The sequence below is a fragment of the Oncorhynchus masou genome, chromosome 6, assembly GCF_036934945.1.
Source record: "Oncorhynchus masou masou isolate Uvic2021 chromosome 6, UVic_Omas_1.1, whole genome shotgun sequence".
NCBI lineage: Eukaryota > Metazoa > Chordata > Actinopteri > Salmoniformes > Salmonidae > Oncorhynchus > Oncorhynchus masou.
Window position 1 is genome coordinate 45,368,535 of NC_088217.1, and position 27,263 is coordinate 45,395,797.

Consider the following 27,263-nt stretch of genomic DNA (forward strand, 5'->3'; position numbering starts at 1 on the left):
CTGAGGCTACCCGGAACATATCCCAGTCCACGTGATCGAAGCAATCTTGAAGCATGGAATCCGATTGGTCAGACCAGTGTTGGATAGACCTAAGCAGGGTTTTTGTTTCTGCCTATAGGAGGGAGCAACAAGATGGAGTCATGGTCAGATTTCCTGAAGGGAGGGCGGGAGAGGATCTTGTATGCATTGTGGAAGTTAGAGTAGCAGTGGTCCAATGTTTTGCCAGAGCGGGTGCAACAATAAATGTGCTGGTAGAATTTGTGTAACCTTGTTCTCAAATTAGCTTTGTTAAAATCCCCAGCTACAATAAATGCGGCCTCAGGATCTATGGTTTCCAGTTTGCATAAAGTCCAGTGAAGTTCTTTGAGGGCCGTCATGGTATCTGCTTGGGGGTGGGGGAATATACACGGCCGTGACTATAACTGAAGAGAATTACAACTACAAGTCCACTCCGAATACCTCTTCTCCGCCGGCGGCGTTTTGGATCAGCCTCTGGAATCAATTCAATTGCCCTGGGGGGTACGAACAAAGGATCCAATTCAGGAAAGTCGTATTCCCGGTCGTAATGCTGGTGAGTTACCACAGCTCTGATATCCAAAACTTCTTTCCGGCTGTATGTAATAACACAAAAAAAATCCTGGGCTAATAATGTAAGAAATAACACCAAAAGAAAATACTACAAAGTTGCTTAGGAGCTAGAAGCAGAGCTGCTATATCTGTCAGCGCCATCTTGCTTTGTGACAACAGTTTGGGGAAGGCCATTTCCTGTTTCAGTTTGACAATGCCCCCATGCACAAAGCAAAGTCCATACAGAAATGGTTTGTTGAGGTTGATGTGGAATAACTTGACAGGCCTGCACAGAGCCCGGACCTCAACCCCATCGAAACACCTTCGGGATGAATTGGAATGCCTACTGCGAGCCAGGCCTAATCACCTAACATCAGTGCCTGACCTCACTAATTCTCTAGTGTCTGAATGGAATCAAGTCCCCGAAGCAATGTTCCAAGATCTATTGGAAATCCGTGCCAGAAGAGTGGGGTTGTTATAGCACCAACTCCATATTAATGCCATGATTTTGGAATGAGATGTTTGACGAACAGGTGTCCACATTCTCATATATGGGCATATATTACTTTTCCGTATAGGTAGCAAAAAACAAATTGGTCTTAATTTAAGTTTAGAGTTTGTCATAACGTTAGCAGTGTGGTTAAGTTTAGGGATAGGTTTAAGTTTCAAATAAAATGTATGAGTAACTTTCATAAAGAATAAAAGTTCATAAAAAAAATGTGTTTTAAGATTAGTTATAGTGAAACATGTCAATTCTGGTCTTAATTTTGACAGTCCGTTGCAAAAGTGATATACACTGAGTGTACGAAACATTAGGAACACCTTCCTAATATTGAGTTGCACCCCCTTTTGCCTTAAAAACAGCCTACATTTGTCGGGGCATGGACTCTTCAAGGTGTCGAAAGCGTTCCACAGGGATGCTGGTCCATGTTGACTCCAATGCTTCTCACAGTTGTGTCAAGTTGGCTGGATGTCCTTTGGGTGGTGGACCATTCTTGATACACACGGGAAACTGTTGAGTGTCTTGCCCATTCACCTTCATACACAATTAATGTCTCAATTGTCTCAAGGCTTAAAAATCCTTCTTTAACCGGTTTCCTTCCTTTCCTCTAAACCAGTGGTTCCCAAACTTTTTATATTCCGTACCCCTTCAAACATTCAACCTCCAGCTGCGTAACCCCTCTCGCACCAGGGTCAGCGCACTCTCAAATGTTTTTTCCCCCACCATTGTAAGCCTGCCACGCACACACTATACAATACATTTATTGAACATAAGAATTAGTGTGAGTTTTTGTCACAACCTGACTCATGGGAAGTGACAAAGAGCTCTTATAGGACCAGGGCACAAATAATAATATAATAATAATCAATAATGTAGCTCTTTATTTAAACATCTTACATATAAAACCTTATTTGTTCTTCAAAAATTGTGAATATCTCACCGCAGGTTAATGAGAAGGGTGTGCTTGAAGGGATGCACATACCTCTGCAATGTTGAGTTGTATTGGAGAGAGTCTCAGTCTTTATTTAGTTTTCATGCTAGTGAGGGCCGAGAATCCATTCTCACATAGGAACATGGTTGCAAAGGGCATCAGTGTCTTAACAGCGTGATTTGCCAAGGCAGGACACTCTGAGCGCAGCCCAATCTAGAAATCTGGCAATGGCTTCTGATTAAATTAAATTTTCACAGAAGTGCTTGTTGCAATTTTGATGAGGCTCTCTTGTTCAGATATCATTAAGTGGACTGGAGGCAGGGCATGAAAGGGATAATGAATCCAGTTGTTCGTGTCATCCATTTCGGAAAGTACTTGTTTAATTGCGCACCCAACTCACTCAGGTGCTTCGCTATATCATATTTGACATTGTCCATAAGCTTGAGTTAATTTGCAGACAAACAATCATACACTACTGGAAAGACCTGTGTGTTGTCCTTGTTAATGCAGACAGAGAAGTGCTTCAACTTCTTGATTATAGCCTCAATTTTGTCCCACACATTGAATATGGTTACGGAGAGTCCCTGTAATCCTATTTAGATCACTCAGGCAAGGAAAAACATCACCCCGGTCGGTCAGTTGTGTGAGAAAATTGTCATCATGCAAGCGGTCAGACAAGTGAAAATTATGGTCAGTAAAGAACACTAAGCTTGGCTCTCAATTAAAAAAAACGTATCAATACTTTGCCCCTTGATAACCAGCACACTTCTTTCTGTATGTTGTAAAAGCGTTACATGGTCTCTGCCCATATCATTGCATAGTGCAGAAAATACACAAGAGTTCAGGGGCCTTGCTTTAACAAAGTAACCATTTTCACTGTAGTGTCCAAAACATCTTTCAAGCTGTCAGGCATTCCCTTCTCGGATGCTGCAGTGTACCCAAGTGGCGTCGGGAGCAACTGCTTGCACGCTACATTACCACTCCACTATGTCTCTCTGTCATGGCTTTTGCACCATCAGTACAGACACCAACATATACAAAATGCTTCAGTCTGGTTTTAGACCCCATCATAGCACTGAGACTGCACTTGTGAAGGTGGTAAATGACCTTTTAATGACATCAGACCGAGGCTCTGTATCTGTCCTCGTGCTCCTAGACCTTAGTGCTGCTTTTGATACCTTCGATCACCACATTCTTTTGGAGAGATTGGAAACCCAAATTTTTCTACACAGACAAGTTCTGGCCTGGTTTAGATCTTATCTGTCGGAAAGATATCAGTTTGTCTCTATGAATGTTTTGTCCTCTGATAAATCAACTGTAAATTTAATTTTGTTTTCACAATATAATTTACCTCTTGGGGATGTTATTTGAAAACATAATGTTAACTTTCACTGCTATGCTGATGACACACAGCTGTACATTTCAACGAAACACGGTGAGGCCCCAAAATTGCCCTCGCAAGAAGCATGTGTTTCAGACATAAGGAAGTGGATGGCTGCAAACTTTCTACTTTTAAACTCGGACAAAACAGAGATGCTTGTTCTCGGTCCCAAGAAAAAAAAAGATCCCCAAGAAAAAAAAAGATCTTCTGTTGAATCTGACAATTAATCTTAATGGTTGTACAGTCGTCTCAAATAAAACTGTGAAGGACCTCGGTGTTACTCTGGACCCTGATCTCTCTTTTGAAGAACATATCAAGACTGTTTCAAGGACAGCTTTTTTCCATCTACGTAACATTGCAGAAATCAGAAATTTTCTGTGCAAAAATGATGCAGAAAAATTAATCCATACTTTTATCACTTCTAGGTTAGACTACTGCAATGCTCTACTTTCCGGCTACCTGGATAAAGCACTAAATAAACTCCAGTTAGTGCTAAATATGGCTGCAAGAATCCTGACTAGAACCAAAAAATGTGATCATATTACTCCAGTGCTAGCCTCCCTACACTGGCTTCCTGTCAAGGCAAGGGCTGATTTCAAGGTTTTACTGCTAACCTACAAAGCATTACATGGGCTTGCTCCGACCTATCTCTCTGATTTGGTCCTGCCGTACATACCTACACATACACTACGGTCACAAGACGCAGGCCTCCTAATTGTCCCTAGAATTTCTAAGCAAATAGCTGGAGGCAGGGGCTTTCTCCTATAGAGCTCCATTTTTATGGAATGGTCTGCCTACCAATGTGAGAGACGCAAACTCGGTCTCAACCTTTAAGTCTTTACTGAAGACTCATCTCTTCAGTGGGTCATATGATTGAGTGTAGTCTGGCCCAGGAGTGTGAAGGTGAACGGAAAGGCTCTGGAGCAACAAACCGCCCTTGCTGTCTCTGCCTGGCCGTTTCCCCTCTTTCCACTGGGATTCTCTGCCTCTAACCCTTTTACAGGGGCTGAGTAACTGGCTGTCTAGGGATCTTTCATACCGTCCCTAGGAGGGGTGCGTCACTTGAGTGGGTTGAGTCACTGATGTGATCTTCCTGTCTGGGTTGGCGCCCCCCCTTGGGTTGTGCCGTGGCGGAGATCTTTGTGGGCTATACTCGGCCTTGTCTCAGGATGGTAAGTTGGTGGTTTAAGATATCCCTCTAGTGGTGTGGGGGCTGTACTTTGGCAAAGTGGGTGGGGTTATATCCTTCCTGTTTGGCCCTGTCCGGGGGTGTCATCGGATGGGGCCACAGTGTCTCCTGACAGATTCTGTCTCAGCCTCCAGTATTTATGCTGCAGTAGTTTATGTGTCGGTTGGCTAGGGTCAGTTTGTTTATCTGGAGTACTTCTCCTGTCCTATCCGGTGTCCTGTGTGAATTTAAGTATGCTCTCTCTAATTCTCTCTTTCAATCTTTCTTTCTCTCTCTCGGAGGACCTGAGCCCTAGGACCATGCCTCAGGACTACCGGGCATGATGACTCCTTGCTGTCCCCAGTCCACCTGGCTGTGGTGCTGCTCCAGTTTCAACTGTTTCTGCCTGTGATTATTATTATTTGACCATGCTGGTCATTTATGAACATTTGAACATCTTGGCCATGTTCTGTTATAATCTCCACCCGGCACAGCCAGAAGAGGACTGGCCACCCCACATAGCCTGGTTCCTCTCTAGGTTTCTTCCTAGGTTTTGGCCTTTCTAGGGAGTTTTTCCTAGCCACCGTGCTTCTACACCTGCATTGCTTGCTGTTTGGGGTTTTAGACTGGGTTTCTGTACAGCACTTTGAGATATCAGCTGATGTACGAAGGGCTATATAAATACCTTTGATTTGATTTGATTTTGATGAGCAGCAGCAACTTTTGGCTCCATACGGACCGCCAGTGGTATTCCCGTGAGAGAGTAATGGTTAATGTGATTGGATGTTGATTATTTGACTAGGTTACCTGTATTTGACATTGGGTCGTTATTTCGCTGAACACTAGATTAATTTTAGTCGGTGAAACGAGGCTACTCAGACGAGAAAAAAATCTCACCCAAATGTATAGCCCCATTGGAAAATATGTTTGAAAATGTGAAGAAAAGTTCATTTACCGAACCCCCGACGGCATTGTGTGTACCCCTGGGGGAACGCGTACCCCAGTTTAGGAATACCTGCTCTACACTGATTGAAGTGGATTTAACAGGTGACATCAATAAGGGATCATAGCTTTCACCTGGATTCACCTGGGCAGTTTATGTATGTCATGGAAAGAGCAGGTGTTCTCAGTGTATTTTGGTCTTTCAGTAGTAAATCTAGCTCTTTTTGCCACTAGCGGTTCAACACTACCATTGAAATTGTGATGGAGAAGCACCTTGAAAAGGTTCCTCTATGTCATCTCAAGAGAGGGGTTCGGTATGAAATACACTACCTTCTAGATGTGCTAAGTGGTAACACCTCAATGCCTTATCACGGAGTTTGTAAACCCAGAGGTGCAACATCACAAGACTTCTGGGAATTTTTGTGAAACAGACCAGACCGGGGTTTGGGTTTGAGAAGTCAACGGGAGAAGTGACAAATGCATCCCTAAATGTTCCTTTTCTCGAAATCTAAAGGCACAACCTAGATTTGAAGCGAATGTCTTAAGTAGTTGAACATGTTATTACGCCAATCTCGTGAAAGTGGATAAACTGACACATTTTCATTTTACTAAAAAACAACTTCACAGTGCATTCGGAAAGTATTCAGACCCGTAGAATTTTTCCACATTTTGTTACGTTACAACCTTATTCTAAAATTGATTAAATAGATTTTTCCCTCATCAATCTACACACAATTTCCCATAATGACTAAACAAAAACAGGTTTGTAGAATTTTTAGTTAATTTATTTTTAAAAATGTAAAAATGAAACCACATTCACTTACGTATTCAGACCCTTTACTCAAGACTTTGTTGAAACATCTTTGACAGCGATAACAGCCTCAAGTCTTCTTGGGTATGACGCTACAAGTTTGGCACACCTGTATTTGGTGAGTTTCTCCCATTCTTCTCTGCAGATCCGTTCAAGCTCTGTCAGGATTGAATGGGGAGCGTCGCTGCACAGTTCTTGGTCACCTCCCTGACCAAGGCCTTCTCCCCCGACTGCTAAGTTTGGCCGGGCGGCCAGCTCTAGGAAGAGTCTTGGCGGTTCCAAACTTCTTCCGTTTAAGAATGATGGAGGCCACTGTGTTCTTGGGGACCTTCAATGCTGCAGACATTTTTTGGTACCCTACTCCAGATCTGTGCCTTGGCACAATCCTGTCTCGGGGCTCTACGGACAATTCCTTCTACCTCATCCCTTGGTTTTTGCTCTGACAATCACTTTCAATTGTGGGACCTTATATGTCCAATCAATTGAATTTACCACAGGTGGACTTCAATCAAGTTGTAGAAACATCTTAAGGATGATCAATGGAAACAGGATACACTTAAGCTCAATTTCAAGTCTCATAGCCAATGTTCTGAATAGTTATGTAAATAAGTATTATTATTTATTTTTTAAATGTGTAAATATTTCTAAAACCCAGTTCTCGCTTTGTCATTATGGGGAATTGTGTGTATTTTGATGAGGGAAAAAGGTATTTAATCCATTTTAGAATCAGGTTGTAACATAACAAAATGTGGAAAAGGTCAAGCGGTCTGAATACTTTCCAAATATACTGTATATCAAAGGAGTGCTTTGATTTGACGGCCTGTACTTGCGCAGTTCAGCTCAAGACAACCATTAGACTTGATGACGTGTTCCTACGCATGAACTTAGCTTGCCGATTTCTATTGGAGAAGCAGTTTTAGCCTATCTTCATACTGTACTGTCTTTGGCCTTACCTGAGATAGAACAATGAGACCGATATTTTAGCGGATTTATAAATGTGAAGCTTCCCGTTAGCGATGATGGTGATGAGAGGAAGCCCAATGGCTGGCAAGTGGGAGAAGATAGAGTGTGATGGATTTTGGCCAACATTCTGCACATTTTCTCATCAATGGAACAATTGATCTCCATACAGTTTTCTGTTTCCAAAACTAAATATTTCTAAGAAACAGAGGGGACTGCGTTTTTATAGACTTTACCATTTGCCAAAGTTTCTAAAAAAATTGTGTGTTTAGAACAGTGAAAGTGTGAATTGAGTTATTGCACATCGCACATCACAGAGTAGGTGTTCCCTAACGGAAATATGCAAATAAATGCTAGAACGCGTCAATAGGATCTCACTTGCTTGTGCTTGGCTCTGCCCACCTTCCTGCTTGTTTTGCCCACTATGATTAATTTGCTCCATTTGGAAAGACATGATCTGGTCTATCTTGGGTTAGTTATAAAAATCTTTGTCCTTACGATCCACCTAATTTTCTAAAGTTGCTATAGGAACAGCCAAACAACAGAAGTGATGGATTATTTCTATACATGCCATGACTTGTTCAACTACAAATATTTGTTTTTTGAGGATACCAGACAGACCTTTTTTCTTTTTTACTATAACACATTTTGATTATGTAATAATTAATTTTAACAAAAAATTCCAAATGCAAGCTTCATAAGAAAATTATGAATTTCAAGCAATTGTTACACCAAAGACCAGTACTATGCAAGTAATTGTTGATTGAAGCCCCATTGCTGGTGAGCTTGCAAAGTTAACAGTTAATATTCTCAATCACCAACATTTTTTTGGGAGCTAGATATTTATTTATGACAATCCTCTCTCCCTGCAATTTGACGAGTGCCCTGCACCTGATGCTATAGGTGTACAGCAAATCTGCAATCTGTTCGCAAGTGCTTTCTGGTCAGAAATCTTTCGATACGCGTGTTTGCCTTTGCGCACCAAATGCTGTTGACTGGTCATTGGTCAACAATCAAGACAATCAACTTTTTGGTTCTGAAGCACAGATGAGATGTTTTTGAGACGAAGGTATACAATACAAATGGTAGGCTATATGTAGCTTAATAAAATATCTAAGAAAAACATTAATTTTCACACATGCGACCCGACAAAAGAACCACTACGCTAGCTACCTGACCTGGGTTGATTGACCGTTTACTGGTCCAATCAGAGGGCCAAGTGTGCGTTTCACTAGCCAATCTGTTGCATGTTTTTTTGCGAGTCCATTCTGCAGCTAGTGTCTGGCTGCGTGGAGAGTAATCATGGAGACTGTTCCACAAAATGAGTGACAATATTACAAAACCTAGCCAGATCATTGAAAGTAATCAGTCTTAAGTAAAAGTCGAGTCCCAAATTTTGAGGCTCCAATTTCAAGTCAAAGTTATTTAATTTTCTATCAAGTTAAGTCTTCATGAATATGCATAGACATCTTTTTTTATTTAACTAGGCAAGTCAGTTAAGAACGAATTCTTACTTACAATGACGACCTATCCCGGCCAAAAATCTCGAGACAACTCCTATATTAAGTGTTTTTTTCCTCAAAGTTACCTGGATAGACAGTTGTTATTCGTGTTTCGTGTACGGATATACTAAGGTATTACGAAACTTCTATTTGATCAATAACCCATTTTTGGTTGACCACTCTCGTTGACCTCCATACAAAAAGTATTTTCTCAGCAAAACAAGGAAAAAACTTCACCTGCTGGAAGGAGACAGATTTTCCTGCGAGTTGGGCTTCTCTCTTCCTATTTGTCCACACCTCTGCCATTCAGTGCTTTCAGAGTGTTCATTGTCATAATGACAACTGCAAATAATACTTAAATGTAGGCTACATGTAGGCCTAATGAAAAATAATATAATAACTGATATTTAAAGGTAGCAATTAAACAACAAATGCTGTTTAGTCTGCGCATCTATTACAACATGTCATTGTCTCCTTGCTCAAGTGGTTTACAAGTGATTTCCATTTTTGTAATGGTTGCCAATTCCTATGGGTATTTTTTTCACTGTGCTCATCTTTATGTCTGTCCTGTGCAACTATTTGCAATGCATCAGTGCAATAATGTGATCATAACCGGCCAAAAGTGATAACACCAATGCACTTTTTCTCCATAACATTACCGGACATGCATTTTCTATGCTTATTTCCTTGAATAGGCTATTAGGCCTACATTTTTAGACAAGAAAATGATTATCCCTCGGCTACAACAATGCAGTGCAATGAGGAATGTATTATTGTTATCAAGTGAGGTCACCATTATTGTTCATTGGCTGTACACTGTAGTGATGTAGGGTCATTTGAACAGGGGTGCAACTTTCTATTTATTTTTTGTCCTCCCCCTTCCCAGTTTTATCATTGTACTGTGATACAAAATGTGGCATCCGGGGGCCGAGGGGTTTGTGCTGATTGTATGGAGATTGTGCAACAGTGTGTAAGAGGGAGGTTACTAGGTGTGAGAAGTGTGCAGAATGGCATGAAACAAAAGAATGTGTAGCATTGGGGAAAGAAGTGGTATGTGTTAATTGTAGGGGTGCTCATGGGGCTGGGGGTCAGAAATGTCCCATAAGAGAGTGAAAGGTTGAGGTTTCCTGGGTTAGAGTAGTGCAGTAGTTGTCATATGCTGAGGCAGTGAAGAAAGTAGAGGAAGATGGGTCAAGGGGGAGGGATCCTGAGAGGAATGGTGTGAGTAGTAGATCTGTACCAGTAGAGATAAACCAGCAAGTGATATATGTTTCAGTAAGATTGGACTGTACTGCAGGGATGGAACGTAAGTCACAAAAAATGAGATTGTGGTGGCAGTTGCAGAGAGGTATTTGGGCATGTGAGACTTTATGTCAGAAGAGTAGCAAGGTGTGTTAAGTGGTGGTGTCCCATCCTTTCAAGTTGTTGGCCTGCGGTAGGACTAAATAGATGTAAATAGTGGAGTAGGGTGATGTTTATTTATTATTATGTATATATATATATTGTGAGTGTAGTGTTAAATGGTAGGGTATTTGTTTATTTATTTTTCAAGCAAAGTATAAGGGAGTTATACTCCAGTCTAGTAGGTGGCGGTAATGCAAAATGTATTGGATGCCAATAGCCGTTAAACCTCATCAAATAATACAATTTAGCGTCGGTGTGTTTTAGGACCATGCAGACCAGTCGGGTAGGCTGTTTGGTGGTTTCAGCTGGCTGAATTACAGTGCACTCGGAATCATGAGCCCCACCGTCTGCACAGTTGAAACATGGACACGTATTTTACATTTCTTACAGTGGTTAGCGGACACACGCGCTTAAAGTGTATCTTACATAAACAGGTTTCACATGCGTAGGTAGTTTCTTTAAAACAGGACAGACATACTTTTATTTTTCTCCATTCACCCTGCGGGTCAGACGCCGGCCACAAACACACCAGGAATTCTCTTCAGGTAGGCTACTCAACCTGAACATCCGTCTTCACCTTTGAGATGACTCCTTTGACGAGTGCTCTACTCCTAGATGCAAAGCACGAAACTTGACTACACTTTTCCCAGCTCATCGGCAGCTTCACAATTTGACAACTCAAAATGGGTCTCCCATATATGCATGCTTACTCAACCAACGCATCCCAACACAAAACAATTATCATTCATACCCGTATCCTCCATTCACGTTTTAGGCAACTTCCTTTTTGATCCAGTTTTCGACAATACTGTTATCCATTCAGGACGTTCATCTAAACCAACTTTGCTCGACGCACTGCTTAATTCGAACTCATCCACTTCCACCATCTCTCCCTCGGAAAATGTTGCTATTGTTGCGTTCAAAACAAACTGGCAACTCGGAAAGATACCGGTCAAATCATTACGTCAGCGACCTTCAGGTCGGAGCTCTAGAAAGAGGCCCGATTCAGTTTAGAACGAACTCATATTTACAATGACTGCCAAAACCGGACGACGCTGAGTCAATTGTGCGCCGCCCAATGGGACTCTCAATCATGGCCGGATGTCATACCGCCTGGATTCGAACCAGGGACTGCAGTTACGCCTCTTGCAATGAAATGCAGTGCATTGAGTTGTATGACCGTTCAAATAGATGTTTCCCAGTCACCTCGTTTTATTTCGAGTTCCAAATGGTTTGTACTTGTGTTTTTAAAGAGGATGAGTCGGTTAGTTGACACAACTACTTGTACATTTTTAGTTATAAAACGAAGAAAATATATTGATGATGGGTGTGCGGCTCCTTCAAGCGTGTGCTTGTTGTGACTGTCATGCTGATATTTCCCACGCCATTGCTGGACAGTTGTCAACATATTTTGGTATTACTTGTCAAGCGGGAGCTAAGGGCACTTTGTCCTCGTTGTTGCCGTTCATGCCCTCCCCATTGAGTGGTAGACTGTATGTCTGTATCAATGTGTAGGCTGCTATCTTGAAATAAAGTAATGTGAGAGGAAAATGGCCACGTAACTACCATCGCCGACACGACCACACGAAGCCCTTCAAATCCGTAGGCACAACAGAGGTAATGGTCGTTTACTATCGACCAATAGTGAAGCCCAATCAGTCAAGCGAAACGGTCTTGAGTGGCAAGAAACATACCCAATTAGCGGATTCACTTTACATACACCCATTCATTTCGACACACCCACTCCCCGGTCGCCATTGGTCTGCAGTTACCCATACTTGAACTAGCGCGAGTCAACCAACACTACATGAAGATGGAGGACTGAACGCGGACCGTGCAAGAACATAACGTCGAGGTTTACAAGTGGGTCGAATTGCACGTTACTTATCCAAACGATACTTGGTTAGCATTATTTGTAAATTACAAGCTATGTTTCAATAATGTTTGTTTGAAAGTATTGGATAGCTAACTAGTTGACAGCTAGCGTCAGCTATCTAGGCGAAGCGCATGGTTGTGGCCTAGCTTGTTCGCGTACGTTACGCGTTTTGTAGTGACGTCAGTTACGGGTGATACAGCACGCTAATTAGTTAAATATGTTCGTAAATGATTTAGCTTTAAACGAGACCTTGTTTGTGTGTGCATTAATAACGCATGTTGTCTTGTGGCACGAGTTAATGTTGAGGTCACTGTGGTGATAGTTAGCTAATCCCAGCAAATGTCTACTAACGGTAACGTTAGGTTAATTTACCGTGTGACTGACTAATTGCGCCATCCAACACGAGTCTCGTCGTTAGCTAGCATGGTAGCATGCCGTTTGCTTTACCCACCGCGACCTAGCTATAGTAGCTCGCAATCTATGGTGTCGGAGTTCTCAGTGCACGCAGACTCCTTGCGACGTATTGGCGTTTCTTCGGTGTGGCAGCCACATTACGACGGTCAGGATTCTGTGCGGCCTGAAGAGCTACCCGGTATCTAGTTAGCACAGTCGGAATGAAATGACGTTAGGTACGTTTAAATAACAATTCCCTACGCTTTAGAATAACATTGTAGCTCACCGAACGTTAGCTAGTTAACAATGTTGCATGACCACCCCTCCCCCATACGACAACTGGGGTGGGTCTGGGAGTGTTTCCCCTCTTTCTCACGTGGCTGTGTGCGGTGACCATAGTCCGGGAACAATCTGTGGTGAACCTCTTTCTCTCACCCCAACATCGTAGTTCTCAAATAGTTTATGTTGAGTCACTGCTTCTTCAAATCCAGACATTTCAAATTCCATCTTGTTTTATTTCTTTATGACGATGTTTCCAAATGGTATGGACGGTAGGATTGATCAAAAGGCCTGAAGTTACCACTCTGCCTTTTGTTTGCGCCCCATCTATTGGTGAGTTGTAATAATGTGGTGGGCCATTTTGCATTGCGTTTGCAAACCATCAATGCGGTGCTTTGGAGAAAAAGATACCGTTTCTATTCAGAGATGAGCAGTGAATATGAAAAAGATCAGACCAATTATTGAATGTTCAGTGAAAGTAAATGTCAATGTTTCCCTGCATGTGTGTTTGTCTGTCATTGAAACATGGATCAGGGTACACATTTAAAACTGAAGAACTGTTGTGTATTGGGCTACTTCGATAGAATCAAAAGCCATCCCCAGAGCTGTACTAATGTAATCAAGTGGATTTTGACTTAACGTTTTTGGTGTGAAGTGTGTTTATTTGGTGTGGAAAGCGTTCAGTAGGATTTTACAATCTAGGTCACTGTCATTGTGCACATTATGGTGCAATGTTTCTTAATGTACCAATTCACAAAATAAAAATGATCTACTTGTATTCCAAACAACCCCAACAAAAACTGCATAAATGGTGTCTCCATTTCTTGCTATATTTGTATATCCCCAATCCCCCCTTTTAATTGGGATATTATCATGCAGCATTGATTTATTTGAATCACTCTTGCTGTAGAAGGATAGTACCCATGTTTTGGTTATGTTTGTAAAAATCTGTGCTCTTACCGCAATTGTAGAATTGCAACATAGTTGGTTCTATTTATTTATTCTCTATTTATTCTCAGTTTTCAAGATTGTAGTGTTGTCAGTGGGATTCAGGCCAGACTGCTCTTCTGAAAGTTGTAAGCTGCTTTGATCTTGGGGAACATGTTCCACTTTGTTGATTTGAATAGGTTAAAAAAAAACAAATGTAGTGACAAGTTACTTTAGATACACTACTAGGAATGTTTTTATTGAGCTGTGGATTGATACTTTAGCTAATTGTTTATCATGCTACAGAGTTATTGCCCAAAATAATGATTGAAATGCTACTGTTAGCTGTTTTCAGTTCAACTGCTCTGATTTTTAAGCAGGCCAGAATTATATTGTTTTTGGGCAACATTTGTCACATACTGCATTCTGTTACTGGGGGGGGGATCATGCATGGTTTGTGACATGTAGGTCTACTTGTTGTGTTTTGTGTGATTTGATAGTGTAAACTACAATGTGGGATTTATGTTAGTTGGGATTGGGACACATTTTTTGTTACTCTGAATGAAGTTAGGTGGGTCTGATAATGATTACCTACCTCCCAAAATCTTTTCTGACAAGTTGACATTGTCTACCTTACATTGAACATAATTTGCAGTTGCAACTATTATTTTGCAACCCATTTATTTAAATATATCTGATTGAAGTGAACTATCATGAGACTAAAGGAAGTCAATCTGATAATGGCAAATTGTCAGTGATGACATACTGTTTCAGCAGCGTCTTGAATTTTTAATCGGTGACCTATGATCTGAAGTCCCAGACATTGAACAAAGTTAGGAGTTGGCTGGGTGCCAATATGTTGTGATGTATTGTGCTTTTCAGGGCTGCATACTGTTGCAATTTCCAAACCCTCAAATACTTAACAGTTTTATTCTGACTTATCTACAGGTTCAAGATCCCACTACCAGGCCTGTGATGATTACTGATCAGAACCTGCTGTGTGCGGAATCTGAAATCATCAGATAAGCCCTCGGTCAGTGTCCCACCACTACAGATCAGCAGGTTGGCTCTTTTTTTTATTCTGTGAAAGGACAAATGCCATGTACTCAATTGACTTTTGTAAACAGTATTTGTAGTGTAGATGTTTCAACAGACTTGTCCCAGTAGTGGTGTTCCATTTTGTTTTTGTAAGAATTTGATGACATTGGAGTATTTTGCCTAATTAGAGAACTTCCTCAGATTTTCTGAGCTTCCAAAATTATTTCCAATAGTAGATATCTTTTGTTAGTGAGTTAAGATGTATCAATGAGCAGCAAAGACCCAAAATATGGCTTTGTAAAACCTGTGCATTTCCAAATATTGTTCTGTGGAGGGGTTTTAGAATATTCATAACTTTGTTACATGAAAATGCTCCTGCTGTGGTTTGGTCATCTGGGGTGGGCAAACTACGGGCCATATCCTGCCCACCAGCCGATTTTGAAATGTGTCTTGCGGGGGATTTTTATTTTTTTTTTAATTTGGAAATTGTAATGGACCCATTTATAAAGAACTGCCCTTCTCTGACCCGCAAATCGATTTTGACGAACAAATCGATTAAAAAAAATAAATCAAAATGACAAAATCTAGATGTGGCCCCGAGCCAAAATGTATTGCCCTCCCTGATATAGACTAACAACTGGAGCGTTATCATAACTACAGCAGCCAGCCTGCTGTAGCTTGTTTGTGGAAAGGAAGAAAATTGGTATGAGAGGACTGCACTCGCTGTCACATACAAATCTGGGATTTTTTTTTTGAAAGGGTTGTCTGTGGATATAAAGAAAGTAGTTGATCATGACAGTGCTGCTCCAACCCCCCTCCCCAAAACAACCACGCACTTCAGTTAAATGGAGTTGAAGAGTAGCTGTCTCACAGTTCGTCTCTTGTGCTCTTCTCTTAACTGTAGATATTCTGTTTGAAAGTAGTGAGTGACTCCATCTATGGAGGAGAATGTGAGTCCTGAGCTCTCTCTAGCTCCTGAGCCAGAGCAGAGCCAGGACCCTATGGATAGCAGCTCTCAAGGTACCTTGGACTAGCTTCTTTTCCCCTTTTCAGTGAGGGGGGGTGTCATGATTGTCTCACTTTAAAAGGCACTGCACTGCTGGATCCTCTGCAAATCATTTGTAGGTTGTTAATTAGGGTATAGGGTCAGGATTGCTAGAATCATGACCAGCACAAGGGATTTCACTATCCCCTTAGACGCTTTGAATACCTAATTAGCTTTCTAGTCTTTTGATTGGCAAAATCTGCTACTTTACCTAAATGTATTGTCCCTTAATGTGTCATTTCCATCAACAGCTATTCTTGAGAACTATAAAGCCGAGAAGGAGGACGGAGAAGATAAAGAAGACCAAGAGCATGGTAACAATGATACGGAGGAAAAGCTAGAGAACGCAGAGCAATCTGCTAAGACCACAAACGAGTTCAAGAAAACCTGGGGATTCCGACGGACCACCATAGCCAAGAGAGAAATGCCTGGAGACACTGCTGCTGAGAGCCAGGATGGCCATGCAGGGCCTGTACGTCGCAGTGGGAGGCAGGCAAAACGCACTGACAAGCTGGAGGAGTTCCTGCTCACCACTAAGAGAGCACGCACAGTAGGGAGGAGGAGTGCACCTGGCAGCATAGAGGCTGGGGATCCTCCCTCCCAGACCCCTACAGATGCAGAGACGGCCTCCGAGGCCAGTTTTGACGGCAACGCAGAGGCCAAGTCTGTGGACGATAAGCCAGACTCTCCGGTGAGGAAGACGAGGAGCAGGAAGAAGACAACTCGGAAGGCTAAAGGCCGTGGCAGAAGCAGAGTTGGCTCTGTCAGTGATGATGGAAGCTCTGACAATGAGAAGTTTAGTGGCGATGCACTGAAAGAGCTTCAGGAGGAGAAGGGTAGCGGGGATACACCCAAAGAGCTCCAGGAGGAAGAGGGTAGCGGAGATACACCCAAAGAGCTCCAGGAAGAGGAGGGTAGCACAGATGTACCCAAAGAGCTCCAGGAAGAGGAGGGTAGTGGAGATGTACCCAAAGAGCTCCAGGAAGAGGAGGGTAGTGGAGATGCACCCAAAGAGCTCCAGGAAGAGGGGGGCAGCGGAGATTCATCCAAAGAGCTCCAGGAGGAGGAGAAGGGTAATGGAGATGCACCCAAAGAGCCACAGCCTGAGGAGAAGGAGCAGCAGGACAAGAAGACAACCAGCCCTGAGGGGGAAGAGCAGGATGACACAGTGCAGCCAGAGCAGGACTCTGTGAAGAAAGAAAAAGAGGAAGAAGAGCAGGAGAAGGAAAAAAAGGGGTGCGTGGAGAAGCCCATAGACGCCAGTGGCGAGCGTGCCTCCAGGTCCAGGAGTCCTGCTAAGGCAGCTAGTAGGGGAACCACCCCCAACAAGAGAGACACCAAGTCCAGAGGAGGGATAAAGACCCGCAATGACCAGGAGGAAGATGAATCGTCATCCTCATCATCCAGTGACTCCGGTGACGATGAAGGATACGACCCTAATGCACTGTACTGCATCTGTCGACAGAAACACAACAAAAGGTATGCATTTGGATGTCTTTCAATTGAAAATCCAATGCCTCTAGTTCAAATGCGCTGTCTGATCCTTCATGGATTACCTCCGTTGCCCACCTACAAGAGGATGAGTAGTTAGTGATTAGTTGGCCGGAGTGATGTGCTTGACTTATATTCTATGCTTTAGCAGCGACTTTGTTCCACATTGTTAACCCACTTTCGGACTAGCTGTTTTTTCATATCTCTCTGTGCTCTGCTAAGTGTTCTGTGTGCACCCAGGTTCATGATCTGCTGCGACCGCTGCGAGGAGTGGTTCCATGGAGACTGCGTGGGCATCACTGAGGCTCGTGGACGTCTGATGGAGAGAAACGGGGAGGACTACGTCTGCCCCAACTGCACCACCAAGAAGAGCCAGACGACCAAGCCCAATGGCAAACCCAAAGCAGCTGCCTCCGGGGCCCTCAAGGCTGAGCAGAGCCCCTCTATGGCGGCTCCCTCAGCTGGGATGGAAGAAAAGGGTGACGACTTGGGGATCAAAGGGAGGATAGAGAAGACCACCAACCCCAGTGGGAAAAAGAAGATCAAGATCTTTCAGGCGGTAAGTTTCTGTTACTTTTCTCACAGCCCCGATGGATGAAATCAACAAATGATCTATTCAGGCTTATAATGTCATGCCAATAATGACTTACTTAAAGATGTCTGAGAGCACCATATTAGGGATGGACATGAGTACTCGATTCAAGGTCTATTTGATTATTAATAATTGAGTACAAGCACTCAATGTATATGCACAGATGTAGAGAATGTCAAGTGTAGTGAGAAATTCCTTTTCAGTTGTGTATCGGAACAACCAGTAATTGAAACAACCAATGGTGTACCGCAAACTGTATTTCCATCAGCTTCTTAAATAATTGAGTATACGAACATACTTTCTTTGAAATGACCATCCCTACTCCATATGACAATTTTGTATATTGTAATCCCTGACACTTTTGCCTGTACAAGAATCCGTCTGTGGCATTGTCTGTGTTGCACTGTGCACCTGTGTGACCTGTTTGAATTTCATCAGGCGGCAGAGGAGTCTAAGCTGCCCAAATGCATCGGGCCAGGCTGTGAGAAGACCGCCCTGAAGGACTCTGTCTACTGCGGCAGCGAGTGCATCCTGAGACATGCCGCCGCAGCTATGGCAGCCAAGTCAATTTCTGAACCCAAGCAGAAAGATCAAGACAAGGCTAAGGGACAGAAAAAAACACCTGGTGCCAGGGCAACGACCAAGGTAAACAAAGGGTTCATAACAACGATGTTTATATTTTCACCTATTGTTCTGGAGAGTTGAGAAACCTTTCACTGATCTTATTGGAACCAGTGCACTGGTTATTAATACCATGAGTGGAGCATAAATTAAGCACTATGTATTCCAGTGTTTTTGTAATAAGTTTTCTAAATCTGCCCCAAAAATGTACACCAATTTCTTATATGAAATTCTATATTTATTTCTGTGAAATTGTGACTCATTACCAATGACTAACAAGGCCAGGCTAGATTTTTTATTTTTTATAAATATCTGAGTAATTATAGTGAAATGACAAAATGTCTGTTTACTTGCTAGATTATTTTTTCCTGAGCCATTATTAACATTCATGGGAAGGTTGGCCATTGATTGCATCAGCAGGAACTACAAAACAGAATTCTGTTATGAGGAACATCTTGCCGAGGGATGGGGTGACGTTGCCCCAGGAGAAATGGTGCCGTCAAAGTTTTCATGCCTTTTGACTTATTCTACATTCTGTTGCAGCCTGAGTTTTTAAAAAAATGTTTAAAAAAAACATCCAACCCATCTACACGCGATACCCCATAATGACAAAGTGAAAACATATTTTTTGAAATTTTGGCTAATTTATTGAAAATTTAAATGGAGCTATCTAAGTATTCACACCCCTTTGCTATCACCATCAAAGTGTAGCTCAGTTTAAAGACCTACACTGGTCCAAAAAGTTGCACCCCTTCCAAAATGGCCCGGGGGCTTTCCCATCCCTACCCGATATGCATTTTACAATTATTATTTTTTGAGATCCAGACCCTAGGACAACTAGACCCATTCGATATAGACCTGGTCGGGTCTGATCCAAGTGAGGGAAGCAACAGAAAAGTCAATTTTTAAGCTACTTTATTAGCCGGAGCTGATTAAGCTTGAGGTAGGAAGTGGTGACACGAGCGGGGGCCTTGCTCTGTGTGTGTAGGCTAGTGTGAGAGTGAGCAAGGGAAACTGAGTGCAGGGAGGAGGGAGAGATGGCAACCACCAAGCCGACTTGAGCTATAGTAGACTAATAGCTGCCATATCTAGGTTATTTCATTAAATATGATTACGTAGTACCTGTCGTGACTGCATCAAACTGTGAGAAACTACTCCATTCAGAATATTTAAGTAGCAGCTTACATGTTGGCTCTTGGTGGTTGTAGCCTATCCTTCAACTTTTAATTCCATCTTCCATTGATTTTTAGGTATCTCATAACTTTTGCCACACAGGGAGGCTCTGACTAGCCTATTTTTATGATTGGCCAACAACAAGCTACACTCTCCACTCTTGTGAAAAGCAAGACCCGCAGCATAAATTATACAACATCGCTCTCTACTGCAGTGGTCACGTTTGGATATGTATGGGTCCCTCCTGACAAGCCAGTTAAAGTTCCACTGACTTGTGACATTTATTTAGAATTCTGGCTCCGGACCCCCTCAGGTATTTGGGTAGAGGTGGATCTGTGACGACCTCTAGCACAGGTGCATCCAATTTCCTTTGATCAACTTGATTGGAGTCCACCCGTGGCCAATTTAAATTCTTTGGACATGATTTAGAAAGAAACACACCTGTCTATATAAGATCCCACAGTTGACAGTGCATGTCAGAGCAGAAGCCATACCATGAAGTCCAAGGAACTCTCCGAAGATCTCCAAGTTGGAATTGATGAGGCATATAGTATATGTGGAAGGGTATAAAACAATTTCTAGATTGTTGAACGTTTCCAAGAATAGTGGTCTCCATCGTTAGGAAATGGGGAAAATCTGGAACTACCCAGACTCTGCCTAGAGTTGGCCGTCCGACCAAACTGTGCAACCAGGCAATAAGGACCTTGGTCAGGGAGGTGACCAAGAACCCAATGAACACTCTGACAGAAATTTAGAGTGCCTTGGCTGAGATGGGATAACCTGGCAGAAGGACAACAGTCTCTGGTGAAGTGCTGTAATCTGGGCTCTATAGGTTAGTGGCCAGACGGAAGCCACTCCTGAGAAATAGGCACATGACTGCATGCCTGGAGTTTGCAGAAAGGCATGAAAAAGACTTGTAATTAAGGCAAACGAGTCTGGTGTGATGAGACACATTTTACTCTGAATGCAAAGGGATATATCTGGAGAGAAGCCGGCACAGCTCATCATCCGTCTAACACAATCTATACTGTGAAGTATGGTGGTGGCAGTTTAGTTACAGTTCATATAAGGAAATCGCTCAATTCATAAACTCAGTAGGCCCAAATCTATGGATTACACATCACCTGGGAATACGCAAATGCATTGGTTGGTGTCACAGTGCATTTGAAAAGTATTCAGACCCCTTGAATTTTTCCACATTTTGTTACTTGAGTCTTATTCTAAAATGGATAAAATATTTTTTTCCCCTCCTCGATTTACACACAATACCCCCACAATGACGAAGCAGGTTTTTAGAAATTTTAGCAAATGTATTACAAATAAACTGATCACATTTACATCGGTATTCAGACCCTTTACTCAGTACTTTGTTGAAGAACCGTTGGCAGCGATTACAGCCTCGTGTCTTTGGTATGACGTTACAAGCTTGGTACACATGTATTTGGGGAGGTTCTCCCATTCTTCTCTGCAGATCCTCTCAAGCTCTGTCAGGTTGGATGGGGAGTGTTGCTGCACAGCTATTTTCAGGTCTCTCCAGAGATGCTCGATCGGGTTCAAGTCTGGGTTCTGGCTGGGCCACTCAAGGACATTCAGAGATGTGTCCCGAAGCCGCTCCTGCTCCGTTAATCTTTGCCTCGGTCCTGACTAGTCTCCCAGTCCCTGCTGCTGAAAAACGGGCCTTTCATCTTGCCACTCAACCATAAAGGCCCTGACCAAGACCCTTCTCCTCCGATTGCTCCGTTTGGCCGGGCGCCCAGCTCTAGGAAGGGTCTTGGCTGTTCCAAATGATAGAGGCCGCGGTGTTCTTAGGGACCTTCGATGCTGCAGAAATCTTTTGGTAACCTTCCTTAGATCTGTGCATCGACACAATCCTGTCTCGGAGCTTTACGGACAGTTCATTCGACCTCATGGCTTGGTGTTTGCTCTGACATGCACTGTCAACTGTGGAACCTTCATTTGGAAAGGCACACACCTGTCTAAATAATGTCCAATCATTTGAATTTACAGCAGGTGGACTCCAATCAAGTTGTAGAAATATCTCAACGATAATCAATGGAAACAGGATGCACCTGAGCTCAATTGTAAGTCTCATAGCAAAGGGCCTGAATACTTATGTAATTAAGGTATTTTATTTAATTTTTTATAAATTTGCAAACATTTCTAAACATGTTTTTGCTTTGTCATTATGGAGTAGTGTGTGTGTGTGTGTATTGAGGAAACATTTAGTTAATCCAGTTTAGAATAAGGCTGTAATGTAACAATGTGGAAAGGTCTAGGAGTCAGAATACTTTCTGTTATGCACTGTGCCTTAAGAAAACGGGCCGTGGATCAGAACCTGTCAGTATCTGGTGTGACCACCATTTTTATCATGCAGCCTGACACATCTCCTTTGCATAGAGTTGATCAGGCTGCTGATTGTGTTCTGTGGAATGTTTTCCCACTCTTCAATGGCTGTGTAAAGTTGCTGGTAATTGGCGGCAACTTGAACACGCTGTCGTACATGTCAATCCAGAGCGTCGCAAGCATGCTCCATGTCTGGTGAGTATGCAGGCCATGGAAGAACTGGGACATTGAGCTTCCAGGAATTGTGTACAGATCCTTGGGGGCCGTGCATTATCATGCTGAAGCGTGAGGTGATGGCAGCAGAGAAATGGCATGACGATGGTCTCAGGATCTCATCACGGTATCTCTGCTTTCAAATTGCCATCGACAAAATGTTTTGTTTGTTGTCTGTAGCTTATGCCTGCCCATAACATAAACCCACTGCCACCATGGGGCACTCTTTACGGATTCTTCCATCATCTCGGTGAAGTTGAAACTGGGATTCGTCCTTGAAGAACACACTACTCCAGCGCACCGGTGAGCATTTGCACTCTGAATTCAGATCAAAACCTTGGTGAGGACGACGAGCACACAGATGCGCTTCCCTGAGATGATTTCTGACAGTTTTTGCAGAAATGCGTTTTGTGCAAAACTATAGCAAGCCGGAGAGCTGATGAAACTAGTCTCTGACCATCCCTCAGGTGAAGAAGCCAGATGTGGAGGTCCTGGGCTGGCATGGTTACACGTGGTCTACTGTTGTGAGGCCGGTTGGATGTACTACCAAAGTCTAAAAACCATAACGTTGGAGGCGGCTTATGGTAGAGAAATTGCATTTAAATTCTCTGCCAACAGCTCTGGTGGACATTCCTGCAGTCAGCATGCCAATTGCACGCTCCCTCAATTTGAGACATCTGTGGCATTGTTGTGTGACAGAACTACACATTTTAGCGGGGCCTTTTTTGTCCCCCAGTACAAGGTGCACCTATGTAACAATCATGTTTATATGCCACACCCGTCAGGTGGATGGAATATCTTGGCAAATGAGAAATGTTCACTAATATGGATGTAAACAAATTTGTCCACAATTTGAGATTTTTTTTTTTTTGCGTATGGGACATTTCTAGGATCTTTTGTTTCAGCTGATTGGACCAAGAGTTTAGATATTTTTGTTCAGTATACATCCTGCATTACACAAATCAAGTTTTGCTATGGAACCTTTCCTGTGCCCTGTTACTGATTTTTGACTGAATGTCTCTTCATGCAGAAGAGTTCCACCACCGGAAGGAAGACGAGCAAGAAGTCCACAGAGGAGGAGTCGTCTGACAGTGAGGATGACAAGAAGGATGGTGATGAAGAGCAGAATGCAGAGCAGCAGCCACCACCACCCACCATGTCGTCCTGGTCCAGCGACCATAATTACAATGCAGTAACGCCAGAAAAGACTACACCCATAGCACCACCAACAGTGTTAAACAAAACGTGTATGTATCTCTTTGAAGGTCTTAATAATCCACTTTTAAACATTTTGTCGTCTCTCACTATAGGGGTTGTCAAGTGAGCCATCTGAATGTATTTGCATCGCTCTATTACGAGTTCTTAAACAAAACCACATTATTTTCCCATTGATAAATGTGGTTGCTGTTATGGCAACGTAATGCCTTCGATCAGTGGTGTCACGTTTATTTCATGGAGGGCCTAGCTTTAGTTCATCAATCAAGTACAAGGGAGGAGCGAAAACCCGTAGACACTTGGGCCTCTTTGGAATGAGATTGACACACACGCCTTAGATTAATGGCCCAGATCTTTGGGGAAAGCACTAATGAGAATGGGTCCCCAAATGTATTTGGAGTTTGAAAGTGTGTTTCATGGTTACTTAGTCAGGTATACAAAGTTACTGAGTGGGTAAGTACAGATTTCTATGAAAGGATACAAATGTGACTATTTTAGGATTTATTTCTAAAGCTGTGTTTTAAAAAAACTAAAAAAAACACAAACACATGGTAACCATGAACAAAGCAATGATTGGGGATTATTTATGATAAATTAATCAAAGGTTACTGTATGCAGTGCAAATGTGTGTTGGCACTTGTGTGAGAATCTCCACGTGCTCCTCCAAACTGCTGTTCATCTAGAGGCAGTCCCTCTCGAGCAGGTAGGTCTGTGTTTTTTAAAGTTTTTAATCCTGGATTTATACAGGGAACTATACAGAAATACAGCTCACACTGTTGATGAATTGAGCTATAAGTATTCGGGGCAACCAAGGAAGTATTCACGATTAGCACTGTGAATGGTGTGCTGTTTCTTTATTGAATGTCATGCATCCAAACTCCCTCTGGGGCACTGGCGATAAAATAAAAGGTGTTAAGACAGATTTTTTTGGAAGCCTTGATTGATTATATGAGGGGTCTCGGATTACTTAGGATGTCCTGGCCAGTTTCTCTGGGACAGCATGTGACACAGATCTACACACCACGAGAGGAAGTGAAAGTCTGAAGCGGACTGACTCGGTCAGCTGGAACAGGAAATCTATTGTTTCTTCTACTGAGACAAGACCTGCTGAAGACACTGCCCAGAAGTCTTCAGCACAGAAGTATTAGATGACCAGAAGAAGAGTGGAACACCAGAGTCGTCATCAACTAAACATAAAGAGCAGGGTGGCAGACCATTATTACTTAAGTTCTACCACACTTCTGTTTTACTGATATGAAATTACTGAGACTTTTAGGGACAATTTGGTATTTTTTGCTATGAACTCAGCTTTGTTTCAAAGCTTTAGCCAGGTTTCTAATTTTGAGGGAAGTAATTAGACAAGTTATGGATAGTTTGGAATGCAAGTATTTTAAATGTGTGTATTTTCATTGGTAGTTTATGACTTCAGGAATCTGCTTAGCCATGTAATTACAGCTGCCTGTTCTTCAGATGTATGGGGAGAGATGCCATATGTTATTAACTCATGACCTGCTTGCATGTCTACACTCAGATCTCCAATATATTATTTTGCGCACATACATTTTGATAAGTTTGCCAAGTGTTTTCGTGAGCAAATCAGTCGCATCGAAATTCCTATTGTGGCCTGTTTGTCTAAAAGGGTCTTGTTTGAAATCTGTATATGAACATATTGATGATTTTAAAAGGATGCAAGTGATAATTGTACAGGTAAGAACAGGTTTAGTAGTTAGGGCTGGAGGTGAATGATGTGTGCCTTTGGCCCAACGAGCAATTGTGTAATTGGACATGGTAGTAGCATTTTCTGCTGATGGCACTCACAGGTATTTCTGTTTTTAATGTACAGACATTTCTCGTACTTCGGTAATGAGAAACACCGACGTGGCAGAAAATATCTCCTTTTTTTACATATTAAGTCATACAAAAGCAATTGGTACTAGTATACTTGTCACGCACAACCAGTGCCCCTGCGGAAAGATGTTGCATTGATCTTGAATTGTTCAGCTTAATATTCCTTTACAAATATTGTCTTTATTGAATGCTCATTAGATGTGTGTACAGCTGAAGGTAGATGGTATTGTTAGAACAACCCTAGCTCTGTGTGCTGGCCTCACGGCAATATGAATTTTCAGTGGTGAAAATATCAGATTTGGTGTGGGATGTATGAAGATATGTAGAAGGAGATGAACGTTCAGACATTCTTTGCCCAAACATGGTAAGTTGGACTATTGGTTGTTTTCTGGCCACTTGATACAGTGGGTCAACTAGTGGGATCTTCAAAGGGAGAGTTGCATCCTAATGGAATCAAATTTTTTAGTTTTGTGTAAACCCCTGTACCCAGTGACTTTCCAGACAAGTGTTTTTTTAGGGCTTAATATCTGATGGGTTGTTGATCGGGGTCTAGTGCTGTAGTTCAGGAATGGATGTAAAATGGTATGCATTCATACTGTTGCTTTTTTTGTGCCAATTTAGTACACAGTCGGGCCTAGGAACGTTTAGTACGTCGGTCCCTTCTGATAACACTGAAGTGGTGTCTCGCCTACATTCTTCATGAAGAGGATCACCACCATTTGAACTAATGTTGAGAAGATTGGAATTGCAGCACCCCAAAAATGGGTCCTTTTTATCCAAATTCATTTTACATCAATTTTAGCCAGAGAATAAAATATTTCCAAATTCTGTTTTATATTTATTTAACCTATTTTATGTGCATGCTTATGGTTGGCTTTCTCCGTGTGTGGAAATATGTATTTTAACCAAGTTTATTTTGTGTTTGTCGAGGTATTTATCATTAGATCCAAAAGGGGGAGGAGGTCCCATCTTCAATATTTTGTTCTTTGGATGCATTCTGGTGTTTTTTTTTTTCTGGCAGTCTGTCAATAAGTGATCTAAGATCACATTACATATGCCATCATTGTAAATAATTATGTGTTCTTAACTGATTTGCTATTTAAATGTTTTACATTTTTCTCCCTGAATTCAATTGATTTGTCATTTTTTTCATGGTGGGTCATAAACTGTTTCTACTTGTGTTTAATGCAAGCTGTTTTACGCTCCACAGCTCCTGTAGAGAAGGAGAGTGAAGAGGACCAGAGTGAGAAGGAATCAACCCCTTCTGAGAAGAAGTCACCTGCTTCTACAGCGCCGCTCAAAGGAGGAAAGAAGTCCCCCGGCCCCAAATTATTAAAGACATACACCAGACGCAATAAACCAGCAACTCCAGGCAGCAGTGCTAAGGCACCAAAGAAACAACCACCTCCCCCTCCTAACAAAACCAAATCCAAGAAACCACCTCCACCACCTGCTGTCCTGACCCCTTCTGCCCCTGGTTCTTTAGATGCCCCACGACATCACGTCACAGGAGCCCTGAGGGTTGGCAAGTCCAGCTTTACCATCCCTAAGAAGCAGGCCCAGCCCCAGCAAAGGGACTCCTCAGGTCGTAGTCCGTCCAGAGTCGCATCCTCAGCCCCTTCTACCCGACACCATGAGCCAGGCGCTTCTGCACCTTCCATGATGTGCCCGACAGCTCCGCCCAACAACCAGATGAGACAGAACATCCGCCGCTCGCTCACAGACATCCTCTACAAGAGGTGAGTATCCCAGAAGTCCTAGACCTAGACTGATCCACGTTTCGAGAGAATGACTTACATTGTCTCTTGAACTTCATGCAAGGTCATTCATCTGATTTATGGTTTTAATGTAGATTTTTTTTTTAAGAGAATACTAAGAAGTTGTTGTAGGCCAATGGAAAATACATTTGGAGTCGGAAGTTTACATACACTTAGGTTGGAGTCATTAATACTAATTTTTCAACCACTCCACAAATTTCTTGTTAACAAACTATAGTTTTGGCAAGTCGGTTCGGACGTCTACTTTGTGCATGACACAAGTC

At 42.4% G+C, this 27,263-nt stretch overlaps 1 protein-coding gene across 8 annotated transcripts in view; it reads left to right on the forward strand.

Moving 5' to 3' along the window:
• Positions 1-10,467: 10,467 nt before the first annotated feature.
• LOC135542118 (death-inducer obliterator 1-like) overlaps positions 10,468-27,263 on the forward strand; it is a 28,669-nt gene continuing 11,873 nt past the window's right edge. For 2 of the 8 annotated variants that reach the window (XM_064968780.1, XM_064968785.1), the window contains exons 1-8: positions 11,913-12,031; positions 14,592-14,705; positions 15,586-15,701; positions 15,978-17,205; positions 17,458-17,776; positions 18,248-18,454; positions 23,190-23,406; positions 26,433-26,961. In XM_064968780.1, coding sequence (XP_064824852.1) covers positions 15,620-15,701; positions 15,978-17,205; positions 17,458-17,776; positions 18,248-18,454; positions 23,190-23,406; positions 26,433-26,961 — 2,582 coding nt within the window. In that variant the 5' untranslated portion in view covers positions 11,913-12,031; positions 14,592-14,705; positions 15,586-15,619. Of the gene's footprint in view, positions 10,714-11,912; positions 12,071-12,992; positions 13,050-14,591; positions 14,706-15,585; positions 15,702-15,977; positions 17,206-17,457; positions 17,777-18,247; positions 18,455-23,189; positions 23,407-26,432; positions 26,962-27,263 lie in introns of those variants that run through there. The other 6 variants (XM_064968783.1, XM_064968782.1, XM_064968781.1 and 3 more) reach the window with 6 other exon arrangements.